The 18,927-nt window shown below is 38.6% G+C and overlaps 1 protein-coding gene across 12 annotated transcripts in view; it reads left to right on the top strand.

The window, feature by feature from the left end:
- Positions 1–18,927, top strand: part of NETO1 (neuropilin and tolloid like 1) — a 129,529-nt gene that overhangs the window by 90,328 nt on the left and 20,274 nt on the right. For 10 of the 12 annotated variants that reach the window (XR_006707267.1, XR_006707266.1, XM_045457081.1 and 7 more), the window contains exon 8: positions 13,872–13,985. Coding sequence is in view for 10 of the 12 variants with exons in the window: in XM_045457081.1 (XP_045313037.1) it covers positions 13,872–13,985 (114 nt within the window). In the remaining 2 variants the exon portion in view is untranslated. Of the gene's footprint in view, positions 1–4,003; positions 4,754–6,209; positions 6,349–13,871; positions 13,986–18,927 lie in introns of those variants that run through there. The other 2 variants (XM_045457086.1, XM_045457085.1) reach the window with 2 other exon arrangements.

Here is an 18,927-nt window from a genome sequence, read left to right as displayed (position 1 = left end):
TTTCTTTTCCAGAAAATGAAGGAGAGGTTATAGAGTAGCTGTGAGTTTTAAATATATGTGTTCAAAACAGAGCTAATGGTAAATGGTTGGTGATAACTGTTGTGTCCATTAATGGGATACCAACATACTGAAACCTTTATAGTCAGGAGTTTCTTACTTTCAATATAATGAGAATTTTGAGCAAGGGATAATAATATAAAATTGTATAGTCTTCCAGGGACCTACCCTTCCTTCCTCTTAAGCATGCGATTGAGTCCAGTTGTACCATAAAGAGGATAACGATCAGAAATATTTTAATATTGGAAGTAATACTTGGCTCAAATTACTTTTTTTAAAGTATGTCTATAGATTTATAGGCTGGTGGAATAATTAAAATTTAAAATCAATTTTCTTGAATGATTTTTTAGACTAAAATATTTGTCTTCCTTTAAATAATGTTGGTTTCCATGTGTATGTGTTGAATTACTTAGACAATTTTGCAGAATTTTCAACGAATTTTTTATTTATTTTTTTGAGAGAGAGAGGAGGCAGTGCAGAGGGAGAATAAGAATCCCAAGCAGGCTCCACACCCAACACAGCCCGAGGTGGGGCTTCATCTCATGACCGTGAGATTGTGACCTGAGCTGAAATCAAGAGTGGGATGCTTAGCCAACTGAGCCACCCAGGCACCCCCCCCATCAAAATGTTTTGATCAGTGTTGTCTTGGTGAGGTTGTCAGTCTGCCAGAGATATTGTGGACAAGAATAAAGGCAGCAAATTCCTTGTAGTTTTTGGCAGGATCCTTGAGGATAACATGTATTGATCTCTTTGATTCTCAGTTTACAGCTGTTGTAGTTTATGTCTATCACTGAAAGTAGATGGCGTGTATTTGTTGTATGGAGACAGAAAATGATTATTCTGACTTGTTAGCCTTTGAACTAGGAGGATCACGAAGTTGAGGCTATGATGGTCCATTCATTTTCTCCACCCTAATCTTTATTTACCTCAGTTCCCGCTTTGGGGACTTGGCACTTACAACAATGAAACCAAATCTAGTGACTTTAACGGAACAGCACGTCTCAACCAGCTAACTGTTATAGACATGTACACCAGTCATGAAAACAAACCCTGAGATCCATGTCTGAGTACTGGTAATAATCAGACTACAGACCCCAAGGAAATGCAATATCCTCCTTCTGGTAATTGTAGACCTATCTAATTAGGGACGATGAATAAATCATCATGTAGCTGACGCAAGGCAGACATAATTATAGTATACGAATATATGTTCATTCTTGGGATCAAATAGAATGGATAAGATCACGATGTGTCTCATGTGCTATGTGAGGAAAGAAATGATCTCTATCTATGGAATATAATTTTCTCATGAAGATGCTTTTTCTTTTTTTAATATGCTGTCTTTTTGGGACAGTAGCAATATGCAATTCTAGCAGAAAGATTGGGGGAATCTAATAAATGTGAGTGGGATTAAATTGAAATTTGTGAATAGATTTTCTTGTATTTAAAAAAGAGATTAAAATTCATCTTAATAATTCAAGATCTTTTGACAGATAACTAAGTCACATTGGAACATAGAGTTTTGGAGGCAGATATTGATCTTTCAAAAAAATATATGAAGATGATAAAGGAGATGAAGAGAAGAGGCACAAATCTATTTCTGGCCTGAAATCTGGTCAGCATTTTTCAAATAAAATGTCATTTTCTCTAATTGCATAGCCTGAAGGCCATTTTAAGTTTAAAATATGGTGGCAGGGGAAATTTTTCCATTTATTTGGGGAAAAACAAAACATTTGTTTTGGGGACAATTCGGATGACCAAATATATTTATTTTTTTACATTATATTTTTCTGGAATTAGAATATCTTGATTCAAACGTAACAAGCTAGACACTTTTCAATCCAGTCTTTGAAGGCTTTGAATTCCTGCTCAGATGCTTACTCATAATTGATATCTCTGATGTGTTAGCTATTTTCTTCCATTAAATTCATTAAAAAAGTTTAGTTATTTCTTAGAAATTGAAATCCTGCCATTTGCAGCAACGTGGATGGAACTGGAGGGTATTATGCTAAGTGAAATAAGTCAGGCAGAGAAGGACAGATACCATATGTTTTCACTCATATGTGGATCTTGAGAAACTTAACAGAAGACCAGGGGGGAAGGGAAGTGGGAAAAAAAATGTTACAGAGAGAAAAGGAGGCAAACCATAAAAGACTCTTAAGTAATGAGAACAAACTGAGGGTTGATGGTGGGTGGGGGAGAGGAGAAAGTGGGTGATGGGCAGGGAGGAGGGCACTTGTGGGGATGAGCACTGGGTGTCGTATGGAAATCAATGTGACAATAAATTGCATTAAAAAATTAAAAAATGAAATGAAAAAATAGAAACTTCTTAAAACCTCAAAAAATAAAATAAAATCATTGTCAGAATACAATGGCAAGATGGCACTCCATGTCTATCTTACTGTTGAAAAAGTTTTGTTCTGATATCTGTCAGTTGGTAGGTATTTATTAAGCACCTCCAAAATGGCATGTGTTTGTTATTCAAAGCCCAAGTTATACAGCAGTGAGCAAGACAACTCCTTTGCCTTACATTTTTATAAGAGGAGACAAATGATGTACAGAGAAGTGAATTTAAGAAGATAAATTAAAGTCCTAATAAGTATTTGGAAAAACAACAAATTAGACGAACATGATGGAGAAGGGTGTGGATCTCAGTGCGCCATGGTTATGGTGGGTGACATTGGAGTTCAAGAGGTAGCTGAGTTGAGATGTTGGATGAGCACAAGGGGTATTGAGGAGTTTGGCATTCACTCTGTTAAAGAAAGGTTTTGGAGTGTTATAAACAGGGATGAGCAATGGTTTGATTTATACTTTTAAATGACCAAATTTCCTTTGGCTGCTCTGTCCATGGATCTGATATAGAAAACCAGGTGTTAAAAAATGGCCATGAGCCACTTGTACCAATGGAGATGGCAACAAGAACTCGGCAGATAAATAGATGGTAGATAGATAGATAGATAGATGGATGATAGATAATAGATGGATAGATAATAGATGATAGCTAGCTAGCTAGCTAGCTAGCTAGATAATAGATGGGCAGAGAGATAAGAGATAGATGATAGATAAATAGATAATAGATAATAGATCGATAGATAATAGATAGATGATAGCTAGCTAGCTAGATGATAGGTAGATAGATAGATAGATAGATAGATAGATAGATAGATAATATATGGATAGATAAGAGATAGGTAGATAGATGATAGATAGATAGATAGATAGATAGATAGATAGATAGATAATGGGTAGATAGATAATAGATAAATAGATGTATAGATAGATAGAAGATAGATAGATAGATAGATAGATAGATAGATAGATGATAGATAGATAAGGCTGACACAACTAAAGGCTATTTGGACGTGGGTGTTGAAAGAGAAAAGACTCAAGAAAGACCCTAACCCTTCAGGCTTAGCAGCCTTAATGTTAATAACTCATGTCCCTTATTAATATCAGGAAAGTGTGTGAGTAGAAGCATGATGTGGGGAAGGGGTAGTTAAAGAGGAGTAAGGTAACAATCGTTTCTGTATCATCTAGCCATGTTTCACTTAAGATGGTACTTAGAATCCCCAGAAGAAGTTATGTCGGGACTTGCTGGTATGGTATAAATCTGGACTTCAGATGGGAGTCAGAGCTGGAAGGGTAAGCCCAGGAGAAAATAGAGTGTCAGAGGCTTTGTAGGCTTCCCAGGATCCCCTGGGATAGAGAAGAGAAGGGGGGCCTCTTATGATTACCCTGGAGACCTGACTGCAGGGTTCTGAGAGGCAGAGGGAAAATCGTCTCTGTCGTCTAGATCAATTAAAATTATTAGTGAATAAAAGTAATTGCGTTTCCAAGTGCACTAGATTTTGCTCTTTAGCATAAATTCATTACTTAAATATTTAATGCAGATATGTATCACATTTCCATATTTATGATAAACATAAGCTTTATTTCCATCTCTCAGGCAAAGTGGTAGGCTCTAGAGCATCCAGACTATCAGAAAGTTTTGATAAATCAATGTCTTCAAGGCTGATAAAAGTTGAATTCTACAAATGAAGCAAGGACGTGTCAATGTCTTCTAAGTTGTCTCCTCACCCTGCTGCTGCTCTACACATTCCTGCAACCATTTGCATCCCAACTTCAGATTGGAGAAGTGATGGGAAAGAAAAGTGAGCAGAGCTAGAAGACTCGGTGATGTGGGCGTGTGAGCGTGTGCGTGTGCATGCGTGTGGCAGCACCCACAGAGGCGGTGAACTTTTGACAAACTTCACATTAAACAAATCCGAAGAATCTGAGAGAGGCAAGAAGCCGGAGAATGTGCATGGAGAGAATGAGATTTGGGTCAGGTGCGGGGAGACACGAGGGAGCATTTGAGCTGTTATTTAGCTGATATTATTATTAAAAGAAAAGTAGGATCAAGCATCACTTCCATTTCCAAATTTTCTTGATGGAGTAGCATGTTCTTTGGCTTTGAACTCACCTACCATTGATCGTTTCATTAGCCACAAAGCACAAGGATGTGAAATATCAGTGTTTCAGAGAGACATCTGCCAGGTTTTATTTTCCATTTTGTTTCACTATTTCCTGAGGGTAGCATTTAGTGGATTTCTGAATTGAAAAAGAATGCAATCAGACAAAACACTAATTTGAAAAGATACGTGTACCCCTATGCATATTGCAGCATTATTTACAATAGCCAAGATATGGAAGCAGCCCAAGGGTCCATCAACGGATGAATGGATGGTGGTATGTATATATACAATGGAATATTACTCAGCCATAAAAAAGAATTAAATCTTTCTATTTGCAATGACATGGTTGGATCTAGAGAGTATTATGCTAAGTGAAATGGGCGAATCGGAGAAAGACAAATACTGTGTGTTTTCACTCATGTGTGGAATTTAAAACCAAAACGAATGAATAAAGAAAAGAAGAGACAAACCAAGAAACAGATTCTTAACTGCAGACAGCAAACTGATGCTTTCCAGAGGGGAGATTTGAAATAGGTGGGGATGGGGTGAAATCGGGAAAGGGGATTAAAAGGACACTTATCATGATGAGCACTGAGTAATGTGCAGCATTGTTGAATCACTATATTGTACACCTGAAGCTAATATAACACTGTATGCTAACTGTACTGGAATTTAAAGACAGGTGAAAAAAAATAATAATGATCATAAATAATAATAATAATAAATAATAAAAAGGAAAGCAGTTAGGGAGACATAACACTAATAAGTGAGAAGGAATTTTAGTGACTTTGGCATTAACAAAAGTTACTATAAGTTAAAAAAAATTAATTACCAAAAGGGAACAAAATTTATAAACATGCGGCACAATACTGAAAAATGATCAAATGTTCGTGAATAGACTTTTAACATTACAGCCGATATGTTTTATGATTCTTTATTAAAATTTTAAATGCAGTTTTCTTTACACTTAGTGTTGTGACTGCTATTCTTTCTCTCATCATCCCTTACCTAATTCAGATATGTTCAAAATTATTTTTGTGGTCTCTACTGAAGTTTTTATTTCTTACAGATCAGCAACATACAGGTATAAATGTCTCAGACGCACGTAGGATTTTCAGCATCAGAATAGAGGCAAATGCTATTTCAGGAAATCTGGTGCATGCTCGCCACCTAGTGGTGAGAATGGGAACATGTGAGGATTTCAAAACAACCCAAAAGAAGGGAGTGAATTTAGTGAAATACTAAGTTCACTCATTAGCTTTAAATATATAGTAAGTTATAGATGTTATGTGAAAACTACTATGTTACTAGTTAAAATATGAAAGACAGAATAGATTTTTAAGAATACTATTTTTTTCTTGGAAAGTTAAAAGATTTTTACCAATTACTATATATATATGTGTGTGTGTGTGTGTACATATATATTTCTACATATTATTTACAATAAAAGCTAAATATATATTTATATATATACATTTATATATATATATATATCTACATATTATTTATAATAAAAGCTAAATGTAACTTGTGAATATCCTACAAATAGTCATTGTCACCATTTTGGCTTATTTCCAGTAAAATTTTCCACATGTATCTTTGTGCGTGAGGCTTTATAATTTACAGTGATCTGTGTCCTTATTTCTCACCCAACTTTATACCTTAGTAATTTCTCATCTTATTCTCTGTTCCCTTCAGAAATAAGAAATCTGTCACCATAAGTTTTGAACACTGGGGCAAGACTTCTCAAGATTTTGCTTTTTCTTTTGTTCTGGCTTGTGTATTGAGTGGTAAACTAATGACATTGGAGTCATCTGGATTAAACAAAGTTAAACGGGCTTCGTGGCATAAGAGCTCTGTGAACAAGGGTCCACCAAAAGCCGATGTATGGAAGGAAGTACACCATAGTTCATCTTACTTACTAATCCACGATACATTTCTTCCCGCTAGAGCAAATCGTTGCATTAAAATTTGTGTTTCCAAAGAATTTATCATGAGATGTTTGGATAAATGTTCACTTACGGTATTTTAAATTGAAATTTTAAGCCTGGATTTAAGGTACCCGTAGATATTCTCGAAACCTGCATCTGTGCGTCGTGTTTCTCTGTCCTGAAAATCGTGTCACTCAGTTGCAGGACACTCCTGTCACTTATGTCCAAACCTCAGTTTATAAGATCACTAGAGACTTCAAAAGAATACGCCTTGATTTTATAGTGGGACCAAAACACCACGATCAGTTCTGCACACTCGCTTTTCTTGCCTTCCAAGATGGCGTCTGAATAGCTCTCTTTACGATTTGGAATTAGAAAATGCATATTATCCTCATGGTCTTGTTTTCCTGCGAATCAGGGAATATCATAACACACATCTAAACCTTCTTCCTGGAAAGTAGTACAAACACTTGTTAAAATCTGCCTTTTATTGAAGTTAGCGAGCAAACAATCCATTTTCTGTTTCTTTTTTAGAGTTAAAGACTTGAGTGATATTTTACACGGGGCATGGGTATAGCAAAGGGATATACTTCCCAAGATCTTTAAATAACTTAGCAAGGCTCAGTTTCAGGAATGTCCTGAACATATCTTAGAAAAGTGTCTTACAAACATAAAAAAAAATGGGGGGGCCTGGGTGGCTCAGTTGGTTGAGCGTCCGACTCTTCGTTTCCACTCAGGTCAGGATCTCACGGTTTCACGAGTTCAAGCCCCACATTGGGCCCTGCACTGAGAATGCAAGACCTGCTTGGGATTCTCTCTCTCTCCCTCTCTTCCTTCCTTTCCTGCGCTTGCACTCTCAAAAATAAATAAACTGAAAAAGAAAAAAAAAGTTGTCTTTATTGTGTAGTTGCCTATGAAAAGTGGAGACTGGGGGCGCCTGGGTGGCGCAGTCGGTTAAGCGTCCGACTTCAGCCAGGTCACGATCTCGCGGTCTGTGAGTTCGAGCCCCGCGTCGGGCTCTGGGCTGATGGCTCAGAGCCTGGAGCCTGTTTCCGATTCTGTGTCTCCCTCTCTCTCTGCCCCAACCCCGTTCATGCTCTGTCTCTCTCTGTCCCAAAAATAAATAAACGTTGAAAAAAAAATTAAAAAAAAAATTAAAAAAAAAAAAGTGGAGACTGTATATAGACTTACTTTTTTTTCCCCTCTTTATAGGTAAGTAACTAGAGCCACATAGAATCAAAGAGCTTGGAGCTTCAGATTTGTGGTGTATTAGTGACTCTTTTCACATTTAAATACATTACTGAATTCATATGATTGCTTTCAAGAGAGAGAGAGGGATAAACACCTTCATTTCTACAGGTTGTGAGGTTCATTATTTGTATTACCTACCCTTATGTTACTTCATGTAATATTAGAAGCAACTTGAAACCACTTTTTACTTATAGACGGGGGTTGTCCGCTGAGCACTCGGGACGGGATGTTTGTAAATGAATGATGGAGGTTGTAGAAGATAACAGCTTGGAGAAAGATATGCTAGGGAAATTTACGAAGATAAATGTCCCCGGACGTTTTTGAGGAAGTGATGTTTCATGACGCATGACTTTATTCCCCAGTCTCTTACGAGTGGGTATGACCTGGGCTGTTGCTGAGGCTGTGCACCCAGCTGTGGCGGTCAGTGTCCATTGAATATGCCTGGCCGGGTCCCATGAAGAACTGATTGTTACATATTTTAAATCTCACCCTTGCATGTAATAGCTTATAGAGCTATGTGCTACAACCCGTTTCATTATATTATTTCTCTTACAACGTTGTACTAGCTAAAGAACAGCTATGCTTTTTTGTTACCCAAGAAGGTAAACACCTCTGTGTAGAACTCCTCTCTTTAGAGTCTATTGATTGCACGCTGTTATGTGTGAAACCTCTGTTCCATTCTTTCCAGCCTGCATTCTCATTTGGTGTTGACGAGATCTCTGTGAATGACCGTCCTCACTTCACAAATTAGGAAATGTGAAATATCAGGTCACTGAACTTGTCTATTCTGTATCTCCTTAACATCGTATGTTTTATTGGTCGATTTCATTTTGGCTAATTATTACCGTCATTCAAGAAGAGCTAACGGGTGCTGACTGTACCTCGGACAACAGTGGTTACGGGTTTTAAAGATCGATCACATTTAATTTTCACAGCTCTGTGTGGTAGTTAAGATTCGCCCCCTGTATACATGTTACTGAAACCCGGGGATTTTGAGGCACGTTCGCTCAAGGTCACACAACCTGGAAGTGATGGATCTGGGTTTCAGGCTCAGACATTGTGAACCCACGGCTCCTGTGCGATGCTCCCCTCCCGGAGCGGCTGCACGCACAGTTCTAATGCTTGTGTCCATAGGCTGGCACTCTCCTAAGTTCTGTGCGTACTTAAATCGCTTAGGTAAGTGTTATCCTTATCCCCGTTTTACAGATGTGACAACTGGGCCTATCACTCCTTGCAGCCGAGACCCAGCTCTGCCCACAGTAGCATTGTCGGGATCCTTCCATCCCGTGGTGAAGTGTCTGCAGAACACAGGCGAAGCTTCATCCTAACGCGCAGTCTCCTACATAGGCACACAAACCAACCAACAAAAAAGGACTGGTTGCCCAAATGCGTCTGTATTGGTGCAGGAGGGAGGAGGGAACAGTGAGGCAAGACCCGTTTTTCAGTGTCAGACTATCCATTCTGTGTTACCTGAATGATTTAAATCAGCAACACTGTGCTTGCACACATGACATTCTGTTGGCCGACTAGAATATTCCTCTGCTCTCAGTTTCTGTCTTTTTTTTTTTTTCTTAAAATGAAATACTTAGCATTGCATCTGGGTAACGAAATGGTGAGGTTCCATAAACCCTTCCACCGAAGCGAGATTGAAAGAGCCGCGGTCATCGTATCTAAGTACACTTTGAAAGCAGTTCAGAGACAAAAAGCCACGAAAATAGTTCCTCCTGTGTCTTTTCTAAAAGCCAACGCGAAGCTGTGTTTGCTCTTCCGCTGACAACAGAAAACCTCCTTCCAGAAAGAAGTAGACTCTTTTGATCATGGGAACTGGGCGCGTGAGGTACTCCGAACCGTAAGGATTGTTTCCTCAGCTGCCACGTTTTTGTGCGTGAATCCCACCCTCCACTTGAGCTTCTTCCAGATAATTTTAGGAAATCAGGAAGCTGGTATTTAAGAGGCAAGAGCTTTTGGCAACGTATACTGAAGTTCTAAGCAGAACCAGTCCTCTGCCAACTGGGAGGATGTGTCTGGGTCAGCAATGGTGAGCGAGCCAAGGAAAGGACGCTGAGCTGTAGTCTCTGAGAATATCGCAAATCGGACTGCCCTTGAAGACCATTCATGGCATGGAGATTAGCTCTCCACTACTCACCACACCTGTTGGAGTCTTCCGCTTCCTGGGATACTCAGCTAGCACCCTGGCTGGACTTAACCTTTTGCTCGGTAATATTAATCAATTAAACCTCTCTGTTGAATATTTACCATAAGCCTAGGAGCGTTAAACCGTATGAAAGCTTAAAAATGAAAAATTTTTGAAGGCCTTGCCCTTCGTCTCAAAGAACATGTGGGAAAGATGATAAGCATATGCTAACCGCCAAGCTCTGCTTAAAATTATAAGTATAATAGGATTTAAGAAAAAGATAATTTTCTCGGTAGCTTGGAATAGTATTTCAAAACTGTACAGATAATACAGTGCAGATATGATTTGGATAACAGAACGGAGAAAGGATATTCCAGGGCAGAGAGAGAGAGAGAGAGAGAGAGAGAAGGAACTGTGTTTGGCCACTGAGCCACAGATAACGGGAGTGTGCTGAGGGTCATAGGAAATAAGGTCGGTATCCAAAGTGTGTCCAGACATCCTTGAAAACACAAGAAGAACGTAGCTTGCTTTGGGAGGCAGGAAGTTGCTATTTTCAATAGGAGATAGAAATAGGAATCTTTGATGAACCATTGCATACCTGCTTCGCATTTATTTTTTTTAAGTTTGTTTATTTATTTTGAGAGAGGGGGAGGCCCCGAGAGGGAGAGAGAGAATCCCAAGCAGGCTCTGCACTGGCAGCGTGGAGCCCGACTTGGGGCTCGAACTCGCAAATTGTAAGATCGTGACCTGAGCTGAAACCAAGAGTCAGACGCTTAACCGACTGAGCCACCCAGGCACCCCGCAGATCTGCATTTACAGGAGAGAAATATTCAGACGTACAATAACGAGAACACTCAGAAGCCACTATGTTGTATTTTTGGTGTTGTCTATGAAACAACATTTATTTTTGTTCAAGAACTGTAAGTTGTTACACATTTGTTTCTTAGCCGCTGCAAGATTTGCTTTTTTTATCTTTCTTGTTTGCATAGCAATTCTGTAAATACTGGCAAAAGTAACAGAAAAGAGAGTCTAGTACCTGCAATAATAGAAAATTTAAAAAGCAAGATGATCCCAGTTAACTGGCACATTTGCCTGATCATTGGATGAAAAGAAGTGTGTCAGGAATGTGACTTATTGGCCGTCCTGAATTACCTATCCCGTTACCAGTGAAATCGCCAGTATTTAATCATAACTGATACAGGCACATAGATTTGTAGTTTTTTGGGTTTTTTTAAAACTTTTTCTTTAATGTTTATTTTTGAGACAGAGAGAGACAGAGCATGAGCGGGGGAGGGGCAGAGAGAGAGGGAGACACAGAATCCGAAGCAGGCTCCAGGCTCCGAGGTGTCAGCACAGAGCCCGATGTGGGGCTCGAGCTCAGGAACCATGAGATCGTGACCTGAGCCGAAGTCGGTCGCTTAACCGACTGAGCCACCCAGGCGCCCCTGGATTTGTAGTTTATAAGAGATGTTCACAACCAAGAAGCAGCAGAACTACAAACACGGCTGCATTTGGAGCATTTGGAATTCACAGTTTGGTGCTCTTACGAGTATTCTATTGTAGTTTGTTCAATTACAGAATGCAGAGTCATTTTTATTCACATACTTAAAATTGTAAAATCTAATGCATCCTACTTAATAGTAACTGTAGTAATTTTTCCAACTCATCCTGGAAGGGAAGTAAGTATGCTCTCTTAAAGGTTTTCTTCACTCGGTGGATAAGTGTATTTTCATTTTTTAAGTTTATTTATTTACTTTGAGAGTCGGGGAGGGGCAGAGACAGAGGGAGAGAGAATCTGCACTGCCAGCTCAGAGCCTGACATGAGGGCTCCCAACTCACGAAGAACTGTGAGATCATGACCTGAGCCAAAATCAAGAGCTGGATGCTTCACCGACTGAGCCACCCAGTTGCCCTGATAACTGTTTTCAGTACCACTAGAGTCTCTTAGGATGTGTGTATTTCTTACGGTTTTTTACTAAAACATTTTGCAACTACTCCACTCGCAGAAAACTCCTTTTCGTTCTGTGTGCACAGTGTGACAACGTTCATTATCTGCTTAACAGACCGTATCTGTTCTGCAAGAGCCATTACGGTTGACTACAGAAATTTAAATTTAGCTCCATACTAAAGAGCAGATCTTTGCGATAATGTATCAGATCATTAAAGTTTATATTATAACAGGCTTATATGATGTTTAACAAGGCACTAGCCCATGTTAAGCATGATACTTCCTTTTCAAAATGACTACTACGTATTTTCTACCTTTTAGTGTGTTTTTTCCCCGAAAATGACTATTGCATTTTTTTTTTTAATCTTTTGCCAGACTTTAAGACTGTAAAGTCAAACTCTAGCCGAGGAAAGAAGGAACTAGTCTTCTGGAAGTGGGATAGGGGGAAGGGTGTGGAGAGCCAGAAGGAATCCCTTTGCTTGAGTTAGCTGCATCTTTACCATGTTTCTGATTTGCAAGACTTGAGTGTGTTTTGTTTGTTTGTTTTGTTTTATTTTGTTTTGTTTTGTATTGTTTTTTGGTTAGGATTTCTCTAAGAGTGTTAAAATATACCAAGTTGCCTTAGGCAAATTATTTGTTTGACACTTGTGGTTAATATAGCAAATGTACCTAAAAAGGGTAACTTTCTAAAATACCTGTTGATATATAGTCTTGAAGGTGTGAAAATCATTACAACATGACTGTGGTATTTAGACAATACTGATCATTAGTGAATCTTTATTGATCGATTTTCTAACCACTGTAAATTATGTGTTTTGTATCTAATATGCTGTTCTAGGATACTCATCCTTAAAAGGATCTTAGAACAATTACTGAACAAAAAAAAAGCACGAAACACAGAAATTACGTTTTATAAGATATGTGGGATCATTGTGAAGTTAAAAGCACGGTCTGTGAACTATAATCCCTAATTCAGTATTATTCTAGAGACTGATTTTTCTTTTTTTTTTTTTAATTTTTTAACGTTTATTTATTATTGAGAGACAGACACAGAGCGTGAGCAGGGGAGGGGTAGAGAGAGGGGGAGACACAGAATCCGAAGTAGGCTCCAGGCTCTGAGCGGTCATCACAGAGCCCCACGTGGGGCTCCAACTCACAAACCGCGAGATCATGACCTGAGCCGAAGTCGGTTGCCCAACCAACTGAGCCACCCAAGTGCCCTTAGAGACTAATTTTTCTAAACATCCTATTACTCCGATAAAAAAAAAAAAAAAAAGGAATGTATTTTCCTAATATGGAAGTCCTATCTAACCTTATACGTTGCTACATTAAACTTGTACTATTTCTCATATCTTTGTATTGTATACCTTCTGGGCATCCTTCCTTTATCTCCCAGCACCCTAAATGTGCATTGTAATCTGGCGATCATGGACCATTGTAACATAATGTTACTAGAATGTGTGAAATACATGAAAGTAGGTTAATTTCATCAATCACGTTGATGGGAATAATATATATTTTTCTTATGTTGTTCAGGATTAATTTTCTCTTGTTCTGAATTTCCATGACATTTTTTGTTTTGTTCATTTGTTGAAATAATGCAATAGAGATTTGCTTAATGTCTACTTTCTTCATTCGTGTTTTGTAAACATATGCTTTACAAAATTATTTCAATATTAATTAAATTAAGACTTTTTGCATAATACAACTAAATTTGTACATACAGAATTCCAGTGTAAAGCATCATGTTATGCATGTAGTGGGCACTTAATTTTCGTTAAATGAATGCAGCAAGTCAAAAACAAAAAAAAAGAACGCACCCATATAGATAATGTACCTCATTGTTATCATGGAAACCCTCCTGTGCTAGTTTTATAAGCTAAGCACATCTAGAGAAGGGCCCACTCTGTTCACAACATGGGAAATAATTACCACAATAGCAACCCCTGAGAATGGAATGTCGGATCGTTTATCTCAATTTGATGGCAAATTATCATTCTCATCTTTTTGTTTTTCGATTTGCAATCAGAGTGATTTACTACTGAATCACAGTTATGACTTTTTTCTTTGCTTTTTTTTCTTCTTCTTATTTTTAGCTCCCTGTGAAGGCAATACATTCTTCTGCCATAGCAACATGTGTATTAACAATACACTGGTCTGCAATGGACTCCAGAACTGTGTGTATCCTTGGGACGAAAATCATTGTAAAGGTAAAGACCGGTTCTTAAAATTTGCAAAATTCCTCAGCCTGTAGAGTGGGAAGAAGTTTATTACAGTGCTTGGATGTATCAGACTTAAAAATGGACTGTCTATGAACTGTCTCAAGCTTCGTGTGTATTTGATAATTCATTTGTAAACCTTAGTCTTTGCTTTCACCAGAAGTTTCCTCATTCGTTGATGCATAGGAGAGTATCCTTAACACTGGGATGCTCATTAAAGACATCTTTTGAGAGCCTGCGGAGCCATGGAGAGGAAATGAAGCTTCCTAGTACAGTGTGTTTTTCCTATCAGACTTGGTGCCCTTCATCTCTGCCTGCAACTCTCCCTTATTCCAATGTCTTCATTGGATAGTAAGCACACATTCTAGAGGTCAAGTGCGTTCAAGGAACATTTGTGCTTTCAGGTACTCCGAGCCACTTAGCTCAACTTCCAATTTTGCTCCCTGAATGCTTTTCTTCCTTTCCCAAGAAAATACCTTCCAGCGCCCCTGCTCCCTTCTCTAGCCTGTACACAAAGGTCTGTTTACTTGGATAGCAGTCCTCGGCTTGGCTATGAATGTTGTGTGTTTTACCTGAAAGTGCCAGGTGTATTCTTTTACTCACATTCAATATTACCTGATTGGCCAAGAAAAAGGAACAGGCAATGAACTCTTTCATGTTCAAAGTCCAGTATTGTCTATTAAACCATCTTCTGTGGACAGAAGCAGACAGGCATCGCCACCCTAGCCATGGTTGACGAGTGAGAAAGGCCCAGCCTCTCAATTATTTTGAGGATAGGAGTAGGTGATTATTCAAGGAGCCACTTCTGAATGGATGGATAGGAAATTACGTGATTTGTGCAGTAGAATCTTAAATTGGCACTGTTAATGACTGGTGGTCCTAAGCTTTATTTGTCTAACGGGATTGGTTCCCACATGTATAGGGACTATTTCACATGGGAGTGGACGGAAGAGAATGTGAACAGATATGCATTATGAGCTTTCAGGTTTCTCTTCTCCAGGTGGCAGAACCACTATTTTGATTTCTGATTCATTCTTTTTTGAGAGGGGATCACACCTTTACAGGTTTGATTGTCGTTACTGGCTCACCTCAGAGACACTGTGGGTTCAGTTCCAGACCACCGCAATCAAGTGAGCCAAACGAATATTTTGGTTTCCTAGTGCATATAAAAGTTGTTTGCACTATTCTGTAGTCTAGTAAGTGTGCGATAGCAATATGTCTGTAGAAACAATGTGCATACCTTAATTAAAAAAAAATACTTTATTTCTTGGGGCGCCTGGGTGGCTCAGTCAGTTAAGCGTCTAACTTCAGCTCAGGTCATGATCTCATGGGTTGTGGGTTCGAGCCCTGTGTCAGGCTCTGTGCTGGCAGCTCGGAGCCTGAAGCCTGCTTCGGATTCTGTGTCTCCCTCGCTCTCTCCCTCGCTCTCTCTGTCCCCACTCATGCTTTGTCTCTCTTTCAAAAATGAGTAAACATCAAAAAAAAATTTTTTAAGTGCTTTCTTGCTAAAAAGTGCTGGCCATCATCAATCCTTTCAGTGAGTCCGAATCTCTGGTAACTGGTTACCATAATAAATGTAATAATAATGAAAAACTTTGGAATGTTGCAAGAACTATCAAAATGTGACATGGAGGCACGAAGTGAGCAAATGCTGTTGGAAAGATTGTGCTGATAGACTTGCTCGATGCAGGGTTGCCACAGACCTCCAATTTTTAAAAAAACACATGTCTGTGAAGGACAAGATGAAGTGCAATAAAATGAGGTATGCCTGTAATTTATTGGAGTTAGTTTCATGTACTAACCTACAGTATGTTCTAAGTAATTCGCTGTGCCCTGGAAAAGAATGCATTGTGCATTGTTAGGTGAATTGTGCTATAGATGTAGGTTGATAGCACTGTTCGTCTTCCATTTCTGTTTTTATTTCCTACCATGTTTTATCTATTTTTAAAAAATCCTCTGATGATTGTGGTTGAACTGCTTCTTTCTTCACTTCTGTAAGCTTTCATTTTATGTATTTTTGAGTTTAGTTGTTGGGTCTGTACATGTTTGAAATTATTGTGCTTTCCTGATGGATTGACCCTTTTATCAATCATTATCAAATGATCTTCTTATTTTTAATAACTTTTTGCTTTAAAGTATTTTGTCTAATGTTAGCACATCTACTCTAGATTTCTTATAAATACGGTTTGTGTTGCAATCTTTTTCCATCCATTGGCCTTTAGTCCATCTATATCTTTGGATGTAAAGTATGCCTTCCATAGACAGGATATAGTTGCATCTCATTTTTTGATCCATTCTGAAAACATTTGCCTTTTCATTGGATTGTTTAATCCCTTCATATTTCAATGCTGGTATTGATATATAGTTGGATTTACATCGGCCATTGTACTTTCTTTTCCCCTCTGTGTCCCATGTTTTTTTATTCCTCTTTTCTTCTTTATTGCTGTCTTCTGCACCGAGTGAATATATTCCAGTGTAGCATTTGAATTCCTTTAGTGATTTTTAATGTATTTTTGGAGTTATTTTCTTAGTGGTTATTTTAGGGGTTATAACATATAGCCTAATTTCCCAAAATATATTGCAGGTTTATACTAATTTAATCCCAATGACCTTGTTTATGTAGGTCTGTTCTCTCTTCCTTCTTGCCTATTACAATTGTACATATTACTTTTATGTACGTTACAAATCAAAGAATACATCACTGTTGTTACTTTACGTAATTTTAGAGCAAGTATGTATTCACATAATTCATTATATAACCCTTTCCTCCTTACCACTTCTCATTCTTTCCTTTGTTTTTTTGTGAATTCACATTACCATCTGATGACACTTCCTTATTCCAAGACAGTTTTGCTCCTACTAAACTCACTTGTACTATTAATACCAAATATATTATAAGTTAAAGGCCCAACAGTACAATTTTATGCATATGATATTACTCTTTTAAAAAGTTAAGGGAAGAATGCAGAATATATATTCAACTATATCGTCCTTGGTAGTTATGTATAGGATCGCCTTTATTGGCAATGTTTATTTGCCACTTTAATTCACTTTGTACTTACTTTTCTCACGTGGGTTAGAATTACTGTCTGGAGTTGCTTGGTTTCGATCCCAAGAATTTCCTTTAATATTTCCTTTACTGCCGTAAATTCTTTCAGCATTAAATTATGTTTATTTCTGTTTACCTGGAGATGTCTATTTCATCTCCATTTTTGAAAGTTCGTCATGCTGGATATTAGATTTCGATCAACAGTTTTTGTTTTGTTTTGTTTTTTGCCTGCAAGGTTTTAAATTTGTCGACCCTCTGCTTTCTGCCTCCAAGATTTCTGATGATAAATCACCTGTTAATCTGATTGGGAGTCCTTTCTGTGTGATGAGTTATTTCCCCCTTGCTGCTTTCAAGATTTTCTGTTTCAACATCTTTAATCTCATATGTCAGAGTGTGGGTCTCAATTCATTTATCGTACTTGGAATTTGTTGAAATCCTTGGATTTTAGATTTGTTCATCAGATTTGGGAAGTCCTCACCCTTTATGTATGTGATTATTGTCCTGCACTTTCTTTCTCTCCTTCTTTACTCCCATCCCATGATGTTGGTGCCGTTGATGGCTTGTCTTATTTTTCTGAGGCTCTGCCCACTTTCCTGCATCCTTTTTTCTTAGTCCTCTTCAGATTGCATAACGTTCCTTCACCTATCTGCACATTTGCTGTTCTTTTCCTAGTCCAGCTGAAATGTACTGCTGAGTCACTCAAATGCAGTTTTTATTTCTGTGACCATGCCGCTCAACTCTAGATTTTTCACTTTTTTCTTTTTTAGAATTTGTTTCTTTTTTTTTAAGTTTTTTAATGTCTATTTATTTTTGAAAGAGGGAGAGACAGAGAGTGAGCAGGGGAGAGCAGAGAGAGAGAGGTAGACATAGAATCCGAAGCAGGTTCCAGGCTCTGAGCTGTCAGCACAGAGCCCAATGCAGGGCTCGAACTCACAAACCGCAAGATCATGACCTGAGCTGAAGTCGGACGCTCAACCGACTGAGCCACCCAGGTGTCCTCATGATTTCTGTTTCTTCATTGCTATTCTGCATCCAATGAGGGTTTCTCCTCATATTTTCTTTTACCCTCTTTAACCATTGTTTCCTTTAGTTCCTTGAACATATTTTATAACAACCGCTTTGCAATCATTGTCTCGTTGTCTGCCTAGTCTGCTGTTTGGCCCTCTCTAAGGCTTTTTAACCCCCATGTCTGAATTGCATTTTCCAGTTTCTTTGCATGCCTTGTGATATTTTGTTGAAAACTTCATGTTAGGGGCGCCTGGGTGGCTCAGTCAGCTAAACATCCGACTTTGGCTCAGGTCATGATCTCACAGTTAGTGGGTTCGAGCCCCGTGTCAGGCTGTGTGCTGACAGCTCAGAGCCAGGAGGCTGCTTTGGATTCTGTCTCCCTCTCTCTCTGCCTCTCCCCTGCTCATGCTCTGTCTCTGTCTCTCAAAAATGAATAAACATTAAAAAAAGAAAAGAAGATAAAAAAAGAAAACTTCATGCCAAATAATGTGCTGTAGCAATTCTGGGTACTGATTCCTCCCTCCCCGGGGCTTATTGCTCCTTCTGTTTTCTCCTCGACTTGTTTGTGAGCACAGACCAGGCTGGCCTGTTTCAGTGACGTCTGTCCTGACGTTCCTCCACAGAGACCACGCCATGGTCTCAGATGGTCCTGGTTTAGTAAGGCGCTCTCTGACCATCCCTTTGCCTGTGCTGTTTATGTGTCTCTGTTGGTATCACACCCAGCTGTTAGTCTCCACCAAGTGCCAAATGATTGCTCTACTATTTTGGGTGGTTCCCAGGAGTATAAATTGTTCCAAGGTCTGACCCAATTCAATTCCATTCTGTTGTGGGGTTAGTCTTTGAGTTCGGCCTTTATGATTTATTCTAAATTACTAG

Source organism: Leopardus geoffroyi, chromosome D3 (assembly GCF_018350155.1).
Source record: "Leopardus geoffroyi isolate Oge1 chromosome D3, O.geoffroyi_Oge1_pat1.0, whole genome shotgun sequence".
NCBI lineage: Eukaryota > Metazoa > Chordata > Mammalia > Carnivora > Felidae > Leopardus > Leopardus geoffroyi.
The sequence above is the reverse complement of the archived record's forward strand: the minus strand, read 5'-3'. Positions and strand labels throughout refer to the sequence as shown.